The 24669-nt window shown below is 31.9% G+C and overlaps 2 protein-coding genes across 2 annotated transcripts; one reads left to right on the forward strand and one right to left on the reverse strand.

Moving 5' to 3' along the window:
* Positions 1–8887: 8887 nt before the first annotated feature.
* LOC129292297 (uncharacterized) lies at positions 8888–9918 on the reverse strand. Its single transcript, XM_054929876.1, has 2 exons — positions 9414–9918; positions 8888–9330 (listed from the first exon to the last, which is right to left on the reverse strand). The coding sequence occupies exons 1-2, from the start codon at positions 9916–9918 to the stop codon at positions 8888–8890; spliced, it is 948 nt and encodes a 315-aa protein (XP_054785851.1).
* An 11018-nt stretch (positions 9919–20936) lies between these two features.
* Positions 20937–24088, forward strand: LOC129293592 (stemmadenine O-acetyltransferase-like). The gene is made up of 2 exons (XM_054931641.1): positions 20937–21924; positions 23315–24088. Exons 1-2 carry the CDS (start codon positions 21081–21083, stop codon positions 23959–23961), a joined length of 1491 nt encoding a protein of 496 aa, XP_054787616.1. The 5' UTR covers positions 20937–21080; the 3' UTR covers positions 23962–24088.
* The last annotated feature ends 581 nt before the right edge of the window (positions 24089–24669 follow it).

A 24669-nucleotide genomic window follows, 5' to 3' on the forward strand; every position in this document is an offset into this window, starting at 1 on the left:
CTCAACTTGTCACAATCAAGAAAAGTGGAGACTCTATTTCTAAATATATTTCAAGTGAGTTAATATGTTGGTTCATTCCCTTACTGGTACTACTGGAAAACCCATTTCAGATCTTAATTTTATCAGAATTTTTTTTTTTTTTTTTTTTGCTGGGTTCACTCACTACTTAGCATACGTTGTTGTCTTCTAATGAGTTGTCATATGCTGATTAAACTTTGATGCTTGATCAACCAAATTCACTTTGTTCTATCAACAGAAATTGATATTCTGCTCATCTTTCTACAACTGGTTATTCCTCTTAGCAAGTCTTACTGGTGCTTCATCTCCCAACTATCATGGAGGTTGCTCTTCTGATTCTAATCTTAATCTTTCTTTCACTCCTTATCATGGCCCTCGTGTCTTTGAGTTGGTGATAGCTCACACTGGTTCTGGCATCCTCCCAACTCCTGCACGTGGTTTTTCCTCTAAATTATCTTCTTCATGTTCCTTCTGATTACTAAAAATTTACTTTATGTTTCAATCCAATCTCTATAATATTCTTTCTTCACCTCCTCGCTCTGGCTTGTCACCATGTTTTTCGTGTTGTTCGCAAGATTTTATCTACCCATCAACTTCATTCCAGTGTCATCTTCATCTTCTACTTCTCTATGCTTAGCTTGTTTTATATCTAAATACCATTCACTTCCCGATCACCCTTCCCCTTATTGTTCTTCATCTCCATTATATTTAATTTACAGTGATGGGTAAATGATAGAAGTTGTTGAACACAGAGGGGTAGAGGAAGGCCTAAGAAAACACTCTTAGAAGTTGTTGAACGCGATTTCTTAATTAATAATATTTTTAAAAGCTTGATAAATAATAGAGTATAATGGCATCTTACAATTCATATAACCAACCCCATCTAGTGAAATAAAAGCTTGTTGTTGTTGTTATACAGTGACGTGTGGGTTCCTTAATTCTATCTCCTTCAATTATTTCTATGTCTGGTTCTAGATATTATGTTTCTGTCATTGATGATTTTAGTAGATATTATTGGTTGTATGTAATGAAAATGAAAAATGAAGCTTATGATATTTTTCTTCAGTTCAAGAAACAAGTTGAGACACAATTTAATTTTAAAATTGAATCATTACAATCTAATTGGGAAGGGAGTTTCATGGCCGTCACAAAATTTTATTAAATTTTAGAATCTCTCACTATATCTCTTGTCCACATGCTTACTCTCAAATGACACCATTGAAAGAAAATATCGTCATATAGTAGATGTACAGTTTCGCACTCATGTATACATCCCTCCTCCATGCCCTCCAAGTTTTGTTTTTTGATTATCCACAAATATCATTCTATTAAAGATGATCATATTCAAGGCACTGTCAAACATGCCTCTAAGTTTTGCATACTTAATTAATCGTTACCTTCCTTTTCTTTGGATCAAGAACCTCCTTTTTGAGTTGGTATTCAAACAAATTGATGGTATGATTGCTCTCATTTAATAGTTTTTGGTTCTGCCTGTTGGCCCAATTTGAGGTCCTATAACAAAAAAGAAAAATAAAAACTTCAGCCGCGATCCACCTTATCTGTCTTTTTGGGTTGCACACTTGACCATGTTGGTTAAACTTGCTATGACAATTTGAATGACAGGGTTTTTTTTCCTTTTTCCACTGCTAGAACATTGTTTTGGTATAATTTATAAGTTTAAAAATAACCAAATTAATAAATACTCATTCCTTTATGTAACATACCAAAATATATATATATATATATACACACACACACACACACTTCTCATATTCTAGCAAATTTCATTTTCATTCTGATTCCCACTATATTATATTATCCTCATTCGCATAAAATTCGAAGCAGTGTTAATTAATCAGTCAAATCACGTATGATGGTATGATTGTTGACTAGAAGTCCCAAGGCCTAATAATTTTAAACAGCGCCATGTTTCCTTGACCAGTCTAAAGGTTGTGAGAGGCATAGGAAGTCAAAGTTCATTAATTATTGTGGAATTTTTTGAAGTTTCACTATGAACCACCCGTTTGGACTACCAATGAGACCGATGATATAAAATCATTAGTATTAATATTGATATTTTACTAAATTTGTAAAATACGTCTTATTTTAAAATAAAAAATGAAACTTAAAATTTACAAATATTTTAAAAGAAATAGATAAAGTATTCATACATTTTCTTTTTTTTTTTTTCCTTTTGGGTTACATTGTTCTAAAGATATTATCTAGTTTAAGACAACGACATGCCGCGGATAAGGCAGCGAGGTGACTAGGAGAATAGTCAGACTGAAACTCCAATTTTGAATATGTCAGAATACATCTATCTTGATCATGACCTAGTTGCTTTAAAAGTATAACATTATATTTCTTATTCAAAATTTACAATTATTCTTTAAATATAAATTTCCCTAACCCCTATCTATTTGTGCAAGTGTTGCCTTTTTTTTTTGTTTAATTTCTCCTCCTAAAAATCTGTATATATGTCACTTCCCTGTCCATTGTATTAATCTTTTTGTGATAATCGAACCTATACTTGAATAACATATAATTTAGTACTGTAATCTTTTTTAAATGTAGAGTTATTCAAAATTAATGATTCAAAGTTTTGTGCTTCCAAATCGGAGCAATTTATATCTAGTTCAAAGATATTATCACGACATGCTTTCTGTGGACCATAATCAGGACGGATCTAGAAAGTAATGAATGGGGTCAAAATGAGAGTAAAACATTGAATGGAGACCCAAAATCTATTTTAAAAATTTTTACAAGCAAGACTTGTAATTTTACCAAAGCAACATCCAAGTATAGTGGGGACCAGCACCCCTCCTTCAGCCGATCAATCTATGACCAAAACATGTGGTATTAATAATTACCTTACAATTTTTTTAAAAAAAATAACTGAAACATAAATTTTGTTAAAAAAAGTTTATATATTTTTAGTTATATCCTCATTTAATAGCCAATATAAATACCTTAATAATAATAATAATAATAATAACTTTAATATATCATTTTTTAAAGAGTAAAAAATATAAGGATATAATAATTGAAAAAATGATTAAAAAATTATTTAATTATTCTATATTTTGAACTAATCACGGCTTCTAAAAATATCCTACATTGTCATCCAGAGAAGAAGGTGATCTTGATATTCAGGAAGATGGCAAAAAATTTGAATACATCCATGTTTTCTTGACAAAACAATTAAAGGTGTACTGTGAACGCATTATGACTTGTGAAAGTTAAATATATTATATGAAAATAACGGGGAAAAAATAAGAAGAGGGAAAAAATCTAATAAGTGAGAATCGACAAAAAGGTGAAGAAACACTTGCATATTGGCCCAACAGTTTCGTGAAAAAGCCGTTTATGATCATCCATGGGTTAGTCAATTAGAAAAAAAAACTCTATAATATTTCTTAAGCAAAGTTGTATATTTGAATGTCATAGATAAATATATATATATATATATATATATATATATATTGACAAAGGTACCCCGTTTATGTCCGACAATTCTTTAATAGAGCTATTTTGATAAGAATGAATTGTCAATGCCTTGGGGTTGGTGAAATTAAATAAACATCAATGAAAAATGTTCCTAGGTAAATTTTAAAACTAGCCTTTCTTGGAGGTTGCTTCTCTTCCAAAGCGCAGCGCTATAATTCTGTTTAATGATTTGGATTTGATAGTTTTTAAAAATATAAATTAATTTAGGATAATTAAATTTTTAATCTTTTAAATTTATCTTAATCATTAATTTAGTCTTTTGAATTTAAATTTTATTGATTTAATCATTTAATTTTAGTGATCGATTGTATCCTTAGATATTGTTTAATAAAGAGGATATAAAATTGTTAAAATATGTTAACATGGATAATGAAATATTATTGATAACAGCATGAGGATTAATGAAAAGAACATAATTATTTAGATAAGAAAAAATAAATTCATTTTTTTAAATAAAAGAACAAAAAGCATGGTAAGAAACTATATTGATAAAAATTAAATTAATTTGATGACTGATTTATTTTCATTTAATTATATATACATAATAAGTTATCAACATAATTTATATATTAGATTAAAAATAAATTAGTGTTTTAAAACTTAAAATACTTATATAATAATTAATTTAAAATTATAAAAAATAAAATTGGTAAAATTTAAATTTTAAAGGATCAAAATTGATAGTTGAAACAAAACTTGAAAGTCTATAAAAGTTTTGTTATCTCATTAACTATATAGTTAAAATTTGATTTAAATAGTTCAGGTTTTAATGGAGGCGTAGTAGAGATAAACCAAGTCCATTTTTGTGAAGTACAAGTTGATGAGTTGAAAGCCGTAAAATTTGACTTGATCCTAACAAGTCAAATCAAGGGTTGGCGCGCCTTCTTTAACAAGATGCCATTTCTTGGAAAATCAGCCTCCAACTAGCTACGTCACCTCACGAATCCTGCATGTATAAATACTCAATATTTACAATAATATTTTACACATAAATCGTTTTTTTAAAATTTTGCTTAAAATATAAGATATTAAAACAGTATTATATATTTCTTTAATTATATTCTTATTTTATTAAGTAATTAATAAAAATATTTTAAATAAATTAAATGTTATATTTATTATACTTGAAAATAAGATTGGAAAGATGAAAAGATTTTCTAAAAATAAAACATTTAATCAATTTCTTTAAAAAAAATATAAATTACTTAATAATAATTTACATTGTGATTCAATAGGACAATAACTAATAAGTTTGCAAGTACTGCCGGTGAAAACGATGGATCGCGTGCTCTGAACTCTGCTTCCGTCGTTTACGAAATATTATAATTATATAACAGATTTTTCTTTCAATTCTCAAGGCCAATATGTATTATATATATGTGTGTGTAATATATGCCCACCTTACAAATGTCAAATGAGACGGGCTCGAAAGAAAGTTTCATTTCAGTTTAATTTGTTTTATGTAGGAGAGATATCAATGAAAAAAAATCAATCAAGAATCATTGTAAAAAATTTACAGCATTTAAAGATCATTAGATAGATTCTGAATTTTTGGTATGGTCCATTAATCCTCAGATAAAATTAATTTTTAAGTCAAATGATTAAATTCTTCAAAAATTTAAAATAATAATAATAGTAAAATCAACCTCACTGTCATTAGCGTCGGCCAACAAATCACAGGAGATCTTGTCCCTAGCAAGGTTGATGGAGCCCTAGTCAATCACTGATATTTCAATGCTAGTTGGACTTTTATTGGAGGATAATTTTAAATGTGGTTAAGGGAGGTATGATCTCATGATCCCTTGACTACCTACAAAACTTAGTACCCACCAAGCTCATTTAATTATATATGATAAATAAATAAATAAATAAATAAATATATATATATATATATATATATAGTAACTCAAACTTTTAAATTACTTTCATGTTATAACATAATCATGTGTTATTAATTTCAGAATGACACTTGTTATTTTACTAATATTACTTATTAATTTGATATGATCGACTACAAATTGAGAGCTTTAAAACTTCATGCATTTTACTTGTTAAAGTTCAAATGTATTATTGTTAATTAAGAATGGGTTATTGTTAAAATATGAATGAATACTTATTAATGAAAGACTAACACTTATACAATTAAGTTTATCGTATATGTTTTTTCCAATTTGCTAAAATCTAAATAGATTGTTCTTAATTTCAAATTTGTTATTGTTAAAACCTGAATAAATTCTTGTTGATAAAAGACTAATACTTGTTCAATTAAGTCAATCCTATCTATTTTTCTAACTTGTTAAAGTCTAAATGGATTGTTATTAATTTCAAATGAGTTGTTATCAAAACCTAAATGAATACTCATTGTTGATAATTTTTGCACAAGTCTAATGAAATAAAATGTATAAACAGCAAGTATTTATTTGGGTTTTCACAATAACGCATTTAAAATTAACAACAATCAATTCAAGTTTTAACAAGTTAGAAAAATGAATAGGATGTGTTTAATTGTACAAGTGTTAACCTTTCATTAACAAGTATTCAGTTGAGTTTTAACAACAATATATTTGAAATTAACAACAATTAATTAAAGATTTAATAAGTTAGAAAAATTGATAAGATGTGCTTAATTGTACAAGTTTTTATCTTCTATCAATAAGTATCTATTTGGTTTATAATAATAACTCACTCGAAATTAAAAACAATTCATTCAAGCTTTACTAAGTTAGAAAAACATATAGGATATGTTTAATTGTATAAATGTTAGTCCTTTATCAATAATTATCCATTCGGATTTTGAAAACAACCTATTCTTATTTAACAACAATACATTTAGACTTTAACAAATAAAATGCATGAAGTTTTAAAGTTCTCAATTTATAATTGATCATGTTAGATTAACATGTATTATTAGTACAATAACAAGTTGTTTTGGAATTAACAACATGCCATTATGTTATAATATAAAAGTGATGTAAAAGTTTGGGTTACCCCTTCCAACACAATGCTATATATAATTAAATGACCTTGGTCAAGCTTTTTAGGTGGTCAAGGAATCATAGGATTAAACTCCCTTAACCACCTTTACTAATTATCTTGCAATAAAAGTGTCATCGATGCGTAAGGGTCTCTAGTGATGACCTAGTGACTGGTGTCAGTTGTAACATACTAAAAATTAATCTCTTGATTAATTAAGCTAATGAAGCGTAAATTTATAAATTTAAATATAAATGAGTTTGAAGATAGTTAGAAATGGCTAATGGACCTATTGGGTTTAGTTTTAGTCATTAAATTGGGTTCAAAAATGAATTGGGCCATCTAAGCTCAAATTGAAGAGAGAAAATTAAAATTTAGTCAACCGTGCATAACAACATAATGCATTTATATTACAGCATAATGTAATGAATCTAACTTAAAAAAGGCATATATGAGTGCCAAAAATAGAGAAAAAAGAGGAAAATGAAGGGGCTCGTGATCTTCTCTACTAGGCCATGATTTTATTGGTGCTTTGGGAAGATATAGAGTTTCTAACCAATATTTTTAAAACCGAACCGGATATTGAACCGGAGAGGCCAACGGTCCGTGGTTCGCATGGTCCAACCGGTGACGTCATAATTAAATTTAAAAATTATATATCTATATAATAATATAAACAAAACATCAAATAATTAAAATATCAAGATAAATAGTCAACTTCAAGTTCAACTTCAACATATGACAAAATAACAACTAACAACGCAATACAACACAACACACCAACAATTTAAACAAGCATAACATCATATTTATCTATTCATGACTTGTTAAAGATTGGTGGATCCTGATTAAGCCAAGCATGAGTTTCTCGCAAATTATCATCACTATAAGTTTCAACATCTTCTTGGGCAAAAGATCTCAAATCAAGTCTTTCCATGATTAAACATCCACCCCCAGGTGGAACCTCATTGCCTCCTCCTTCATTATTACCTTTATTAAATAATGTAACAAATCAAATATTAAAATTAATAAGTAACACATATTATAAGAAAAAAAATGACTAAATACTAGAAAATATCAAAGATCAAACCTTCATCTTGATTGATAGAAACTTGTGGAATTATTGTATCATCATAAAGCATAGCTTCTTCTATCTCATTATAATTAAGGGTGGAGAATCTTGATCTTCCATGATCCAATACTCAATGTCACCAATACTTTCATAATCAATAGGATCAAAAGATCTTTTCTTGTTATAAACTCTAAAACACATAACCAAAGTATTAAAATTTTAGAAATTAACTTATAATTAAACTCATGTTAAACAAAGTTTAGCTATAATTAAATAATATACCTATTTCTCAAACGAAGGTTGTAATGAATAAATACAAGATCATTTAACCTTTTATGCTCCAGCCTATTCTTTTTTTAGAGTGTATTCTTTCAAAAACACTCCAATTTCTTTCACAACCAGATAAAGATGAAGTTTGGCTTAAGAGTCTCATTGCCAATTTTTTAACATTTGGTGCACTATCACCAAACATTTTTCACCATTCATCTGCAAAATTTAGCATCAAAGATAAACATAAGTAAGAACTATAAAAACTAAAAAGTATTAAAGTTAAATGAAAAAAGCATTAAAATTTACTTGGCCGCAATGAGTTTATAGATGAAATGGCCAAGGAACGACAGAAGCTATCTACTCTATCTTGATACAACAAATTTTCTTGCACAAACTTAATTTTGTTAGAAGTGATTGTCTTATCCAAAACATCAAGAAATCCAGCCATAACCTCTGGCTTTTTACAGAAGCTTTGCTTATCATAAAAGAACACAGGATTTAGGAAATAAGCTGCTGCATGAAGCTTCTGATGAAGTTGAAAATCCCACCTTTTCTTGATAATCCTTGTGTAAGGCTTATACAAGGGCTTTTTATTCATTAATATATTCTTGATAGTTTTTCTTCCCCTGTACATGCCATCATATACATACCCAAGTGAAGGCCTCTCATTAGCATCAACAATCCTCAACAACCGAATAAGTAGTGAAACAATTTGGACTACAATTTTACAATCATTCCAAAATTGATTGTCCAGCACTATTAAAGTCACATCCTTTACCTTTTTTCCTTTTGAGTATCTAGAATCTAAAAATCCTTTGCTAGTTACCAAGGCTTGCAAATCATGTTTATGCTCATAAATACTTTTCAATGCAATAAAAGTGGTAGCAAATCGTGTCACCCTAGGGCGAATAATTTCAGTCCAACCTTCTCTTTTTCTCAGCCAAGCAAGCAAAAAAGCATGATTATAAACAAACTTTGTCACCATAGATGCACATGTTGCCAAGCCAATCACAATATCCATTTTACCGATATCTCCTAAAATCAAGTTCAAACAATGTGCAGCACAAGGAGACCAAAAATAGAAGGAAATTTATCACATAATAACCGTCCAGCAGCTTTATAATTAGCTGCATTATCAGTTACCAAGTGCACAACATTTGTGACTCTAACAAAGTCAACCATTTCAGTGAACAAGTTGCACAAATTTTGGGCACCCTTGACTATGTCTGATGCATTAACAGATTTAATAAAAACAATTCCCCTAGGAGAATAGACAAGAAAGTTAATCAATTGCCTATTTGCTTGATCTTGCCAACCATCGGCCATGATTGTACAACCAGTATCATCCCAAAAGTTTCTAAAACTATCAACCATTAACTGAACTTCCTTTTTAATATCAAGCAGTAATTTAGTTCTCATGGCATGATAACTTGGCCCTTTATAATTAGGGCCAATAGTTGTAAACGCATCAATCATAAGTTGAAAGAATACTAATTGACAACATTCAATGGGATACAACAATCATACATCCACTTAGCAAAAGCCATGTCTGCTCTACGTATAGGTTCTTTACCTGCAAGCACACTTCGTATCCCTGGCTGTGCTCCTGGGGTTGTTCTTGGTGCAAAATATTTGTCAATAGGAGCCTTTCTTTTTGCAAGTTGAGTTTGACTTTGTGATTGAATTTCCTTGAGGGTTTGAGATTGAGGAGTAGAAATTTCTTCTGAATTTTCATCATGACTTTCTAATGGTGTGACATTAGGGCTATATGGATTGTCCTCTTTATAACTATCTTGCTTTTTGCCTTTATTCTCCCTAATCTCCTTTAAATTTTCTTTGAGTTGGTAGCGAACATCAGCAGGCGCCTTTTTACAACTTATTGCATCCCCTTTCTTTCCAACAAGATGTTGTTTCATTCTATGAATCCCTCCACCAGCAAATTCTTTTGCACAGTACAAACATTTTAGGCGAACTTTGCCATCTGGGAGCTTGACCTCAGCACAATGCTCCCATGTAGGATCTGTCTTTGATCTAACAGATTGTGTTGATGCAGTAGTTGAAGCATTTTTAGATGTCATTTTCTACAAGGTAAATTTTAGATTTGTCATTAAAAGACCTAATCAATATATAAAGTATAAATAAAGAAGAGTAAACAAATCAGATTAAGTATTCCATTCCAGTGGTAATTGGCTATCAAGTATCAATTAATTGATGCATTATCAATGAATGCTTATAGGCAGCTTAAAATCCATTACACAATCATTATATGCAGGCATATATAGTATTTAATCAAATCAGGTCTTCAATAGATAAGGAATTTGAACTTCTAAGGAATTGAAAATTTAAAATACATAAACATTGAAACTTACCTAGACTATTAGACTATAAAGCAGAGCCAGACCAGGAAGAGGATAGCTCGGTGAGGATGAGGAAGAGGAGGAAAAGATCACTCGTGGGCTGTGGCTGCTCTTATTGATGCTAATCGATAAGGGAAGATGAAAGAAATCTGAAATCAATGAAGTCACAGCTCTGGCAAAAAAAAATTCAGTAAAGTCATAGTGGCAGAAGAGCTAGAAATTAAAGCTGAAGCTTGAAAGACAAAATCAAAGCTCAAAGAGACAAAGAAAATGCACAAAGCTAAAAACAGAAAGCCACCGCCGCACTACTAAAGTCAGAGAGCATGGGAGGAGAAGAGTAAAATCTGAAGCTTGAAATCACAGTGGGAAGCTTGAAATCGAAGCTCAAAGAAAAAGTGTGATGCTTGGAAATGGAATCGAAGAATCGCAGCTCAAACTAGATGCGCCGACCATGACTTCACAGCTCTAAACTGAAACCGTGAAACCGAGAAATGAAATAGGAAGCCAAACCAGATGCGCTGACTATGAAAGTGATCTGAAAGTCTGAACAAGAACCCAGAAAATCGACGCCGAACTGTAACTTTGTAGCTCAAAGAGATGAGAGATCTGAAACCGTGACTGCCCTGCGAGCTGAGAGCTGAGTGTGTGTGCGACTGTGCGGTGTGCCTCTACGTTTGTGACTCTGCAGTTTGCTTTTCAGCAATGATTTTAGGGTCAAAATTTAAATTTCAAAATATATGGGGCAAAAAAAATGAACCGTCCAGTTTTTAAAAATCGGACCCGGTTTGCAGCCTAACTGACAGTTTTGGCTAGCTCAACCTGGCTCAACGTCTCACACAGTTTTTTCCTTCTGGCCGAGCCAAAATGTGGATCGGCAGACGGTCGGACCGTTCCGACCATCCGGTCTGATTCGGCTTTGAAATCATTGTTTCTAACTACTAAGATAAGCCTCCCCTACCATTTTTCTTCCTCTCTAGACCATTTTTAAGTTAAAGTTTGTAGTTAGAAGATGAATTTTGGACCTTAAGAGCTTTGGGTCCAAGTTAATTAATTTAAATAAAGTTAAGGAGAGTTATTTGAGCTATCTTAGCCTAGATATAGTAGTTTTATGCATCCATAAGAGTTAGCTCTCAATTATGGATGAAATTATACCCTAAAATGTCATAAATAGTGGAGCTTGAGGTATGTGGCTACCATTAATGTTGATTAAAGATTTTGTTAGTGTTAGTTGAATCTAATGAAAGTTATTAAACCTAATATGATGATTAAACTCAATAGTTGTGAGCTTTGAGTTATTAAAGTATTGAAATTTGAGAGATCGAAATTAGTAAATTGTGACATTGATAATGATTTTAGATTGTTAGATGATGTATTAGTGATTATTTAAGTTATGGAGAACTGAAGTTAATGGGAGTTAAGAAACTTATTAGATGTGAGGTTGATCTTGTAGTTGAGAAATTTAATTATTAAAGTATAAAATTAGATATTGGAAGTGGTAATTTTAATGATTATTAGTGATAGGTATTAATGTAATAGTAAACTAACCTCACAAAGAACCAATGAGCTTGAATTTATCTCAAAAAGTAAGTTAAAATTGAGGAGTAACCTTTGACCTTTCAAAGGTTTGAGGTAATTGGAGAAAACCTTATTTATATAGTTGTATGTTAATTAAATAGTGGTTGAAATTTATGATTTAAAACTTGTTTGACATGTAGAAAGTTATTGATACAATTTTGACAAATGTGTGATATTATACATGAAATGACTTTTGAAAAATGAAGAGTTCTATACATGATGCCATTTGAATGTAATATTGCAAAAATATAACATATGTGATATATATATATATATATATATATTAGTTATAGGGTTTACTAGGAGTAAGAAATTGATGTGGACATGACATAGGATTGTGATTTTGGTCACATTTGCATACTATGTGTAACTTATGCATAGCATGATCATTGGCCGAAGTTTACTTAAGGAGAAGAGTCGATTGATAAATCCACATGGTATTGGCAGTGACTGTTAGAATTGAGAGCTTGCCTTGGCACCGACCATTAAAATTGAGAGGTAGCCCTTATCCCATAGTTGATTAAGGATTTTCTCACTTGTTCTATAAGGGACTTGAACCTAACTAATCTCCACTGGTTCATAAAAAGGCTAGATTAAAAGTACGACACTTTATGGTTGTTAGTATTAGGGGATACCGAATTACACAAGTGAGTGAGTTGACCCTAGCTTGGTAACTTCTCACAAGTGAAAGGCTGGGTTAGTCCATAAAGGGTGTAACCACCGAATAGCCACTGGTTTCATGTCAGAGGTAATCAAAAGGGTATAAGGTTGGCATATGATCATACTTTTGTCATAGCCACATGGTTATTAGTATTGTGGTCTAGTGCGGTTAGGGGTGCATGGTTGGGATTATTGCGACCCCAAGTTATGCATTATATATATATGTGTGTGTGTGTATATATATATATATATGATTATGTATTTGAAAGCCAATCACATAGTTGTTATTATTGTGGCCAAGACTATACGTTGTCATGCATACTTTATATGTGTGTTTATTGCCAATTGCATCTGTTTTTAATTGATATGCAACTATATAAATTAGGTGAAACTTGATTATTGAGTGGTTTTACTCATCTCTCTATTTAATATTTTACAGGTATTAGTTTCAAGCAGGATAAAGAAAAAGCACCAGAGGCTTGGAAACTTACTTTCCTACTATAGGCCTCTTGTAATTTTAGTTGTATATGTGTAATTAATTGATATTGCCAACTAGGATAATCATATTTTTGTTATTGCTTGTAGTATTAAATATTGAATATCAAAAGGTATATTTTGGGCCTGGTGCATATGATATCTTTTTAGTAGAAATATATGAGCAAAGTTAAAATACTAGTACAAGTATGAATTTGACTATATGCATGGTTGTATTAGATTATATTGAGTTTTGAAGTTAAATTACCTCCCCTGTTATTTCTTAAATCAAGGGGTTGAGGGTTAAAATTATGAAATATGTGATATATGGTTGTTGTGGTATGTTATATATGTTGTTTTTTAACTCTATTGAGTATGGTCGAAGGGTTGGCGTGGGCTTTTGGCATTTGGATAGAGTTTTGGATATCCTAGTTGTGTTTTAAAAGCATAAATGAATAGGTTTGCATTTTGGTATTTAATTTTTAATTAAGAAATGATTTGAATGTAAAACTAGTGCTATTAGCTAAAGCTCAGAAAAATCTTTTTATAGATACCAAGATCACTTCAATCGGATGTCGAACGGAGACTTGGCGCTTGTTGGAAGTTTGGCCAGAAAATCTGTCATGACAACTTGTTGCTATCACAGATTCTACTATTTACACTATAGTATAAAATTTTATGCTGCAGTGTAATTATGTCAAAATTAGTTTTTTTGCTATTTTAACCCTAGTTTATTTTATCTTGCTTTATATGATAGCCATGCTCCCGTATGCGTGTTTTACTTTGATTTTATTTCTTTAAAATGATTTTATAGCATTTTAAATTTTAAAAACTTGGGATCCCATTTATAAAAATTTTATTAACTTAAATAATTCATTTGGATAATTTTCATAATTACCTTGATTTTGTGAAGTTAATTGTGGATAAGCATGGTGACCTTACATCAGTAGCAGTCGAGGTGACTTTTTTATTATTTTAAATTTTAAAGATAATTTAGTCATTTATCTTAAAAAATTAATTTCATATAAGGACAATGGACTCTAATGAAAATTCAAAATTTAATGACCTTTGAATGCTATAAATTTCCAACAGTTGTCCTTGATATTTTCCGTCTTATGTATAGTTGAATTGTTGAGTATTTTTTATTAGGGTCTATGTTCATTTTTCTAGATCAGATTTCAGATCCATCGTATTGAACTTACTCTTCAACCCATAGGTAATCAAATCATTTAATAAAGCTTTCCTCAAACTTTTAACCCAGCCACATTGCACATCGTTATATTTAATTTCTTCAGAAGTTCTTTTAAAATTATCAATAGATAAGAAATTTTATAAAATCAAAGAAATAGTTTTTTATTTCTTTTTCAAACATGTCTTTATCCATAATTACAACCATCTCTTACTTAGAAAAAAGTTGTGACAATTTTTAAGCACTTTTAATTTCTTTATCCATATCATTTGGTTTATGGGATTTTATATAAGACTAGAGGCAATACCTGAAATTCAAATTTAGTGAGTAAGATAAACTTTACTCAAAAGAAGAAAGTAATAAAAGTGGCACACAGAGCTTAATGAATATTATACTATATATAAAGAATGTGCAGAGATCCTAATGAATGTGGGTTAGCTACGTATACAAAAAATACCCTACAATTGACTATAAATATAAATAATATATAGACAAATATACTAGACTCAAAGATCTATAGTCAGTTATTGGGCTTCTATATACTGATTGGGCTTGTGTAAGTTGGGCTTCTTCTCTATTATATTGACATCCCCCCTCAAATGAGAGGTTAGACTTTTAACTAGACCAAGCTTATTTCTTAGATCTAGAAAATGAGAATGAGACAGGGCTTTTGTGAAAACGTTGGCCACTTGATCTGAGGAAGGTACAAAACAAACAAGCATCTAGCGCACAAGAACTCGCTCGCGAATAAAATAGACAATTCTATATGCTTAGTTCAAGCATGAAAGACTGGATTTGAAGCTAAGGCAAAAACACTGAGGTTATCATACCAAGCAGTCAGAATTTGAGTCAACTGAAAAACCAATCTCAGAGAACAAAGATTGAAGCTAAGAGAGTTTAGTGGCAAGATTTGCAAGTGCTCTATATTCTGACTCTGTACTCAAATGGGAGACAACTCTTTGCTTCTTCCTGGACCAAGCAATCAAAGAATCACTGAGAAAGACACAGTAACCTCTTATGGATCAATGATCATCAAAATGCACAGCCCAATCCACATCAGAAAACTCATGTAAGGTGAGATATTCAATTGGTTTTAGATGACGAGTCAAATCAATTGTTCCTTTTAGATATCTGAGAACTCATTTAGCTACTTGCCAATAAATGTCTGTAAGGTATTGTAAAAATTGGCTAAGTTTATTTACTGCAAAGAGAATATCTGGTCAAGTGTTGACTAGATATTATAATGCCCTAATTACTCGTCTGTAAATTGAAGGATTCTTTATGGGAGTCCCAACATGAATAGACAGATGTTTATTTATAACCATTGGTGTTGGAGTTGAAGCACATGATTTCATGCCAAAGTTCTTAAGTAAATCAAGAATATATTTTTCCTGTTTCACATAGAGACTAGAATTATCTTTATAGGCTTCTATGCCCAAGAAATGATGTAGAGTGGTAAGGTCTTTTAATGGAAACAAGGCATTTAACTCTTTAACAAACAAGGATAATATAGTAGGATTGCTACTAGTGATAATTATATCATCAACATAAATAAGCACAAACATGATACTTTTCTTCACCTTGAAATAAAACAGAGAGTTGTCACATTAAGGTTGCTTGAACTCCTAAGTCAATAATGTCACCTTTAATCTGTCATACTAAGTCCTTGGGGCTTGTTTGAGTCCATAAATAGCCTTGTTCAAAAGACAAATGTAGTTGGGATATCTTTTATCAACAAAGAGTTTTAATTGTTTCATAAACACCTTTTCTTACAAATAACCATTTAGAAAGCCATTGCTGATATCCAGCTGTCTAATTGGCCATTTAAAACTAATAGCCAGAGTCAAAATAAATCTTAGAGTAGCAGGTTCCAAAACAAGGTTAAAAGTCTTATCATAGTTAATACCTAAACTTTGTTGAAAACCTTTAGCAACAAGTCTTGCTTTAGGTTTAAGAAATGTACCATCAAGATTAAACTTTGACTTAAGTACTTATTTGCAGTCAACAACCATTTCTTTACCAGTTTTAGGAACCAAAATCTAGATCTGATTTCTTACAAGAGCATTAAATTCATCTATCATAGCCTTTTTCCAGATTTTTGAATTTAAAGCATCTTTAATAGTAAATAGTTCTTCATCATTAGATTTACTAATTTCAATTAAACCAATAAAAGGAACTTTAGGTTTAAATATACCAGCTTTGCTTCTAGTAACCATCCAATGCTAATTTTATGTAACACCTTAAACACCTTGATCAGGTTCAGTTAAAGATACTGTCACTGCATGATGTTGAGGACTGTAAATTTAATTTGGTAAGGACATAGAAACTTTGTTATTATTGCCTGTATTATTCTCTGGTGATGTATAGCTTTGAGATGAATCAGGACCTTCACTAACAAGATGTTCATTTGGTAAAGCAAATGAAGAAATAGTAGTGTTTGGTGGTTGAGACAGCTGAGGAGATATATCACCAGAGAAAGAGCACTATAAAGGCAAAGAACAAAGTGCAGGTTTGAAGAACATAGTAGGATGAGTCTCATCCAAAGGTAATTGTCTCCTATTTATGAAACCATTAGCAAAAGGAAACTCTTTTTCATTTAATTCAACATGTCTAGATATGAAAATTCTACCGATAGGACTTAAGCACTTATAACTTTTGTGTGAGTTGTTATAACTAATGAAAACATACTTTGTTGTTCTAAAATCAAGCTTATGCTGATTATAAGCTCTTAGACAAGGGTAACATGCTACTCCAAAAACCTTTAAATTGGAGTAATTAGGATACTTACTAAACAACCTCATAAATGGTGAAATACCCCCTAGAATAAGAGTAGTAAGTCTATTTATGAGCATAGTTTCTGTGTGAAATATCTCCCACTAATAGAATAAAGGTATTTTTACTTGGGCAAGCAAAGTAAGTCTTGTCTCTACTATATGTCTATGTTTGTATTCTACTCTCCCATTTTGTTGAGAGGTATGAGGGCTAGAATGCCTAAACATAATTCCAGCATCTTGAAGAGTTTTTGCAAAACTATGATATTCTTCACCCCAATCATTTTGAACTATTTTAATCTTCTTCTTAAGCTAATTCTCAACATGGTTCTTGAATTGAATAAACATAAATAAAGCCTCATCCTTAGATTTCAAGGGGTAGATCCATGAATATCTGCTATAGTCATTAACAAATAGTATATAATAACGAAAGCCATTAGTAAAAGATAAGAGAGAAGGTCCCTAAAGATCTGTATGTATGAGTTGCAGGGGATGAGAAGTTTTAGATGTTGAAGCTTTAAAGGGTAGAGAATGAGACTTTCTATATTTGCATGATTCGCAAAACCTAGGTTCAATTTTTGCATTAACTTTCAAATTACATTCACTAATAATCTGATTCAAAATTTGGTCATTAGGATGACCAAGTCTATCATGCCAAAGCTTCCTGACATCATTACAACTAGTACTAGTATTATATTGATGAGTTAATACTCTAACTTCTTCAACAGTAAAAACACATCCTGAGTTGTCTGAGTTCTTTGTCTTTTCAGCAGCAAGACTTCCTATCTTTTGAACCTTTATGGCATCAACTCTATAAAGTCCAGTGTTACTTCTCACCCTTTGCAGCAAAATTTTTCCTGTTTCTTGATTCTTACCAATGGCAGCATGAGCATTCATTAGAGTCAATGCATTATTGCATCTGACAATTTTGGAACGCTAATAAGCTTTTTCTTAGCTTTAGGTGCAAAAAGAACATTATTTAATTTGACTAAGTTTTGAGGGACACTTTGAAATTGTGTAGAACCAATTTTGGAAACAGGTAAGTTTTAACCATTAGCCACAAATAACATAACCTTACCATCATTAAGCACTGCTTGATCAAGAGTAGAAGCATCATTAGTCATATGGGAAGTTGCTCCACTATCAAGATACTATGAGTTATCATTGATAGTTTCTGGGGTGGCATAAAAGGCTTCATTAAAGCTAACAGCAGAGGAGGAACCATTGTCAAAACTCCTACGATTGTTAGTAGGAGGATTAAAGGAGCGATCAAACCTTCGAAAACAATTTTTAACTGAGTGACCAAGTTTGTCATACAGTTGACAAGGAGGTTTTCCACTATTTCCAGATCTATTACCTTTTCCACGTCCTCATTGACTTCATCCACCATAAGAGCCACACCAACCACCACGACAAAAATCAGTCCAAGTGAAATTAGCAAACTAAGCATTGAGATTAAGCTGACATAACTAACTTAGCTGATCCAAACGACTCTCAAATGTGAGCAAATTGGTTTGAAACTCAATCCAACTTATATCCTCTTTAGAAGCAAGTTTGACCATAATGGCATTATATTCACCATCAAGGCCAACAAGTACTTGAAGGAATAAATTAACTTATGGAATAAAACTCCCAGCTAGTGTTAGACTTTCAGCAAAACCTTTCATCTTATTGAGATACTCTTCCATACGCATCACACCCTTCCTAGTGCGTTGCATTTCAGATCACAACATCAGAATACGAGCCTTGTTTTGTGCTCCAGTGATTTCACGAGCTGCATTCCAAAGCTTAACAGCAGTTGAAACTTGCATCATTGTTGCTCACCGCAAGTGCACGGGTCGTAGCAAGTAATATAAAATGAGTAAAGTATCGTTCCCTCGAGGATTTGTTTAGAAAACTATAATCAAGCAAAAGACTAAGCAAATTTGATCAAGTTGAGCGTCACAAAGTTAGGTGAAAATGATTTTTCAAATGAAACTAACACTAGAAAATAAAGAAAAGTGAGTGATTCACAAACTTCTAACACAATTTAGGACTTAGAATTATTTATCCCCTTTTGCATTTCATAACACCAAAATTATCTCCTCTCATAAATGCTTTTAATGAAAATAAGTGCTAACCTAGGGTTCTAAAAATACTTGGACAAGCTCTCTCAAGTCATGAACAAGTGTTTAGTTAAATTGATTGCACAATCTCTTGTTACAATTAATAAAACTCAATTTCAAACACCAACCCTAATGTGGCTATGTAAGGCTAGCAAGTATATCTCTATCTTACTAGCAAAACCATCCATTCAACATGCAAATATCAAGTTCTTACACAATTTTACTCAAGTTCTACACTCAACCTAGCCCTCTCAAGCATAAATTTAGTGAACCCAACATCTAAATGGTGGCCAATCAAGTAGAAGCATTAAGGAAAGAGTAAAATAAACACATATATATCATTAATCACAAAAAGAGAGGAGAAATATTGTGTTAATCCATACAAGGGTTCTAAATAATCCTAGAACAAAGGGTTTAGCTACTCATAATCATCCAAAAGCTACAAATATACAAAATAAGTGGACCCATTTCAGATTACAAGAGAGGAAAGGGAAGAGGAATAGAAAAACCAAAGAAAATGAGCTCCAAATGTCTTCAAAGCTTCAATCTCTTGATCTCAACTCTTCCAATGCCCAAACCCTAGCACAACCAAGCTCTAAAAGTTTTTAAAAGTCTGAAGAATGTGTTCTGGGTCGAGCTCTCAGCTTATATGTATCCTAGCCAACTAATTTCTGATAAATGAAACGCAACGTTTTTCTGACAGCGGCGAAAGTCACGAACGAAAGTCACAACTTTGGGACGACTTTGGCAGTTTTACACTGTTTTTACAGCTAACAAAAATCATTCATTTTGCTCTTGATTTCTTCATCCAAAAGCCTTCCAAAAACATCCACAAAGCTCCAGAAATGCTTCTAATCAAAACTTCAATCAAAATAACATAAAATTAGGCTAAAAATATCAAATTCAAGCCAAGAACACAAGCCCAAAACAAAATGCACATTTTCCTAAATTGGGCAATAAAAACATATACAATTAAACCAAAATGGACTAGAATCTAAGGAAAATGTGATGAAATAATATAAACTTCTAGAGGTTAACAATCATTTAAGATGAAATATCTAAAGTCATAGTATTAAGTAGCCATCCAAAAATGAGCTGATTAGTTGAGACCCAGTCCTCAAATCTGGATTAAGTTTAGTTTTATCCTTATCATCAAGAATAAACTGAGGTGGATATGGTTTGGTGCCATAAATGAACCCATCGAGCTTGAAACCTCTTAGAATAGGTAAAACATGGGTTTGTCAAATAATATAATTTGTTATGTCCAACTTGATAGAGACTGGCTGAGACAAGGATGAAGGTCTAGTGGGATTTTTGGTGAGAGCAGTAGTAGAAAAAAGTGAGCCGACAGATTCAAAATTAGACCCAAACTATGAGGTATTTGATGAGACTGCAGCCATGGCTATTAGCCTAAAAGTTCTGATACTGAGATAAACTTTACTCAAAAGAAGAAAGTGATAAAAGTGGCGCACAGAGCCCAATGAATATTATACTATATATAGAGAATGTATAGAAATCCTAATGAATGTGGGTTAGCCAAGTGTACAAAGAATACTTTACAACAGACTATAAATATAAATAATATATAGACAAATATACTAGACTCAAAGATCTATAGTCAGCTATTGGGCTTCTATATACTGATTGGGCTTGTGTAAGCTGGGCTTCTTCTCTAGTGTCCTAACAGTAACTCAAATCCTTCCACCTTTTTTTTTTTTTTGCCAGATCTCAAATCCTTCCACCTATGTGATACTATAAAAATCATCCATTCAATAAAACGGTTGTTAGAGATGTTAGTATAAGATACATAGCGAATATCATACCAAAGTTCTACTTTTTTCCATGCCCTATATCTTAATCGAATAATTCATATACTTCTGGTCAAACATGAATTTCCAAGTGGATAAAATCTTATTATTGCGGTGCGTACACTCACTCGCTATATGAAAGGATTTCAGAAACTCGTAGAATCTAGATCCGCAATACATGACTAGAATTCTCCGATCAGTTGTTACACGGTGTGAGTATATTATATATAGTCCTTCATATTAGATGTATACTGTAGTACAAGCCGCAGAAGGTGACTAGTTCAGTCCATAGAACAAAACAATGAGAGAAGTCGAAGTAGAAATCATTTCCGCACAAGACATCAAACCTTCGAGTCCAACACCATCCCACCTAGGAACATTCAAACTCTGTCTCTTAGATCATCTCATTCCCGCTCCTTATGCTCCAATAATCTTCTTCTTTCCCTCGCTTGCCCTCTCAGAGATCCCCAGAAACCTACACCTTCTAAAGCAGTCTCTGTCAGACACACTAACCGTCTTCTACCCTCTCGCAGGAAAAATCAAAGATGATTTCTCCATTCACTGTAACGATGAAGGAGCCAACTTCGTTGAAGCTAAGGTCAAGTGTTTACTTTCTGAGTTCCTCACCAAACCTGACCTTATCTCTCTGCATAATCTTCTCCCATGTGACCTCAAGATTCCAAAAGAATCATACGTAGGAAGCCACGTGAGTAACATTCAAGTGAATGTGTTTGATTGTGGTGGGATCGCTATTGGTTTGTGTATTTCACATAGGGTCCTTGATGGGGCTTCATTGAGCAGCTTTCTCAAGGTGTGGACGAATAAGGCTAGAGTTGGCTGTGCTGATAATGATCACAAGGAAGTGGTGAAGCCAGAGTTATTGATGGCGTCTTCGTGGTTTCCAATGAATGATGATGATGGTTTGTGGCTAAGAAACTCGTCCATGGCTATGTGGGGTTCCATGTTTAAGAAAGGACAGTTTGAGACGAGAAGGTTCTGGTTCAGTAATTCTGCCATAGCCAACCTCAAGGTCCAAATGGTTGATTTTAATTCAGAGATGGTGAAAAGTCCTACTCGTCTCGAGATAGTTTCTGCTATCTTGTGGAAGTCTTTCATGGATGCGTCCATCGCCCAATCTGATTCTGGTAAGTGCTGGATGTTTCATCAAGTAGATTTAATTAATTTAAATAAGGAATCAGGAATGGTTTTGTTTTCTTTTCTTTGGATAATGAAACTTTAGTCCTTGAGTTTGATTCAGTTATTCACCTTCAAGTTTAATTTTTATTAAATTAATTTTTATATATTTTTTAAATTATCATGTTGGTCTTTTAAATTTTAAAACACAAATTAAATTTCAAATTAATTTAATATGTAAACTTTAGAGACTAAAAACTTCATTATCTCATTTTTTAAATAAATATTAATTGTTGCAAGCCATTGAGGTTCGGATTATTTGAAATGATCCACTCCACCAAAAGGCCAGCTATTTGCCGGGTAAAGGCCATGTTACTTGCTCGCTGTGGTCCTATTTTTAGAAGCTTTTTATGATCCTTTTTATAAATTATTTTACAAAATTTATGAATCAATTAATATTTTTTGAATAATGCCCTTGCCATTAATTCGTATATTTATGGTGGGGAGAGGGAGAGGGAGAGAGAGAGAGAGAGATATTATATAATAGGCTCTGAGGTAATATATAATTTGTTAAAGTTAATATTGGAAATTAAAGATATGATACTTTTGAGAACATCAACTAAATTTAACAAATTTATTTCTTAGTCTTTATCAGTAACTTAGATAGAAGTGACTTTTGTATAATAGAATCCGATCGATGGAGTATATTAGAAGCATGAAACATATAAAATTCTTTGTATTCCAACGCCATGATGAAGATAAAAGAGGAGACCTAGTAAGGTTGGGGATTTCATTTGTTCTTTACCCAAATAATACGATTTATCTCAAATTTCAACCCATCTTGGCCCCGATCCACTTCTCACTGGTTAAAATTTTTCATGAGCTCTCGAAAGTGTAAACCTTCTATAATTACTTTATGAACTCATTTGCCACTTAATTAAGAAAATTAATATGCTTGAGAAAATTCATCATATGGGTTTTATATTTAGGAATTAGGATAAGAAGAAAACTTCTAAAAGGAGCAAGTGCTGAAGGAAGTAGTTAAAAAAAGAGACAGCGAAGGAATAAAGCTCACTCTTGTTCTCTCCTGTCTTTTTCTATGGCACGTGAAAGGTGTCCAGTTATTGTATCTCTGATTAATTTATTGTATCATGATCCACTATTAGTATATGTACATACTGGTATTTTGTTTTTTATGCTTCTATGGCTGTATATTCACTCCCATCCTTATTACCATTATTTATTCCCATTCAGATTGTTTCAACAATATATAATACCCAATTTACAATGATATTTGTATCTTAAAACAAAAGTGTGTTTTTCGTACATATTAAAATTGTGTTTTATTTTTCTTAATAAAAATTCATGCTCACCCTTTTCTTCTGATCACATTTAACTCAGATTGCTACAATAACAATAATACCCAATCAAGAAGGACTTGTTTGGTGAGTCACCTAGTGAACTTGCGTAAGAGAATGAAAGACAAAGACGACGACCTGTGTTCTTCCGCAGAAAACGCCATTGGAAATCTTCTCTGGTTAGCTTTTGCAAAGTCCAACGTAGCAGAAGACGGCAACAACAATAAGGAGACAAGATTAGATGGGTTGTTGAAGAAACTAAGAAAAGCATTCTCGACAATCGACGATAAGTTCGTTGAAAACATGCGAAGTAACCATGCTAGGAAGTCAACAATGCTCCCGTCTCTGAATATCAAATCAATGATAGGCGATGATGATGAAGATAGTGAAGTTGAGTGTTTAGGGTTTACAAGTTGGTGCAATTTTGGGTTCTACGAGGTTGACTTTGGTTGGGGCAAGCCCTTGTGGGTTAGTAGCATTGGTTCGTGTGGTTCGGTGTTCATGAACCTTGTGATTTTGGTGGATTCAAGGTTTGGTGATGGCATAGAAGCTTGGGTTACCTTGGATGAGCGTTTCATGGGCCATTTGGAAGCCAACCCTGAGCTTCTTGGATATGCTGTATTGGATCCAAGTCCTTTGGCAATTTCCAACAAACTGGATTATGGGTCTCCAGCTTTGTGCAAGATGTAATATTACAAACCGCCAAACCATATATTTTCTTATCTTATCTTATATACAGTAAATTTAAGTGTCATGGGACCCACAATTGCCTTTTTTTTTTTTAATTCAATTGTTTCTCTCTCACTTTTTCACAGCATTTTTTGTCATGCTTTTTTTTTAGTGCGTAATTATAATGTGTTATGATCTACTAAAAATAAACTATATATTGAATACAATATAAGAGTCACATTCTATCAAGTCAAAATTTCTCATTTAAGATATACACACCACATAATGTCTATAGATAGAAAAAAGAAATAAGTGAATTTCTATTTAATCCCATGCATCATGCAGGGCATTTTCTAGTTCATAGATATAACAATTTCCTATGCATTTTAGTATTTGATTCGTTAAATACCTTAAATCCACTCATTAAATGTTTTAATTATAGTAATTGAATTTCATAATGCTTGAAAATTATCAAGACATAGTTTCTCCAATAATTTAAGATTTGATGTTCTATGAGCATCATATAACAAAATCTCTAACAATCGTTTAATTAAATTAAATAATTATTATTATGTCACATGAAATATTTTCATAAAATAAGTGAATTTGTGTCATTTACTAGATCCAAATTCTAAATTGTATGTATTCATGTGTGCTATATTTTCTATGTCTGTGATTGTCTCTACTGAAAAAGACACCTGAACAAAATTAAAAAAAAAAACTAAGTGT

Source organism: Prosopis cineraria, unplaced genomic scaffold (assembly GCF_029017545.1).
Source record: "Prosopis cineraria cultivar Desert tree isolate PC_DT_omini unplaced genomic scaffold, ASM2901754v1 PC14, whole genome shotgun sequence".
In the NCBI taxonomy this organism is placed as follows: domain Eukaryota; kingdom Viridiplantae; phylum Streptophyta; class Magnoliopsida; order Fabales; family Fabaceae; genus Prosopis; species Prosopis cineraria.

Bases quoted from the DNA above. Each gene is read 5' to 3' on its own strand.
- LOC129292297 (XM_054929876.1), bottom strand. From the start codon at position 9,918: ATGACATCTAAAAATGCTTCAACTACTGCATCAACACAATCTGTTAGA. The intron at 9,331-9,413 runs GTAAAGAACCTA...GTTGTCAATTAG, and splicing joins GATACGAAGTGTGCTTGCAG to TATTCTTTCAACTTATGATT.
- LOC129293592 (XM_054931641.1), top strand. From the start codon at position 21,081: ATGAGAGAAGTCGAAGTAGAAATCATTTCCGCACAAGACATCAAACCT. The intron at 21,925-23,314 runs GTAAGTGCTGGA...CATTTAACTCAG, and splicing joins CATCGCCCAATCTGATTCTG to ATTGCTACAATAACAATAAT.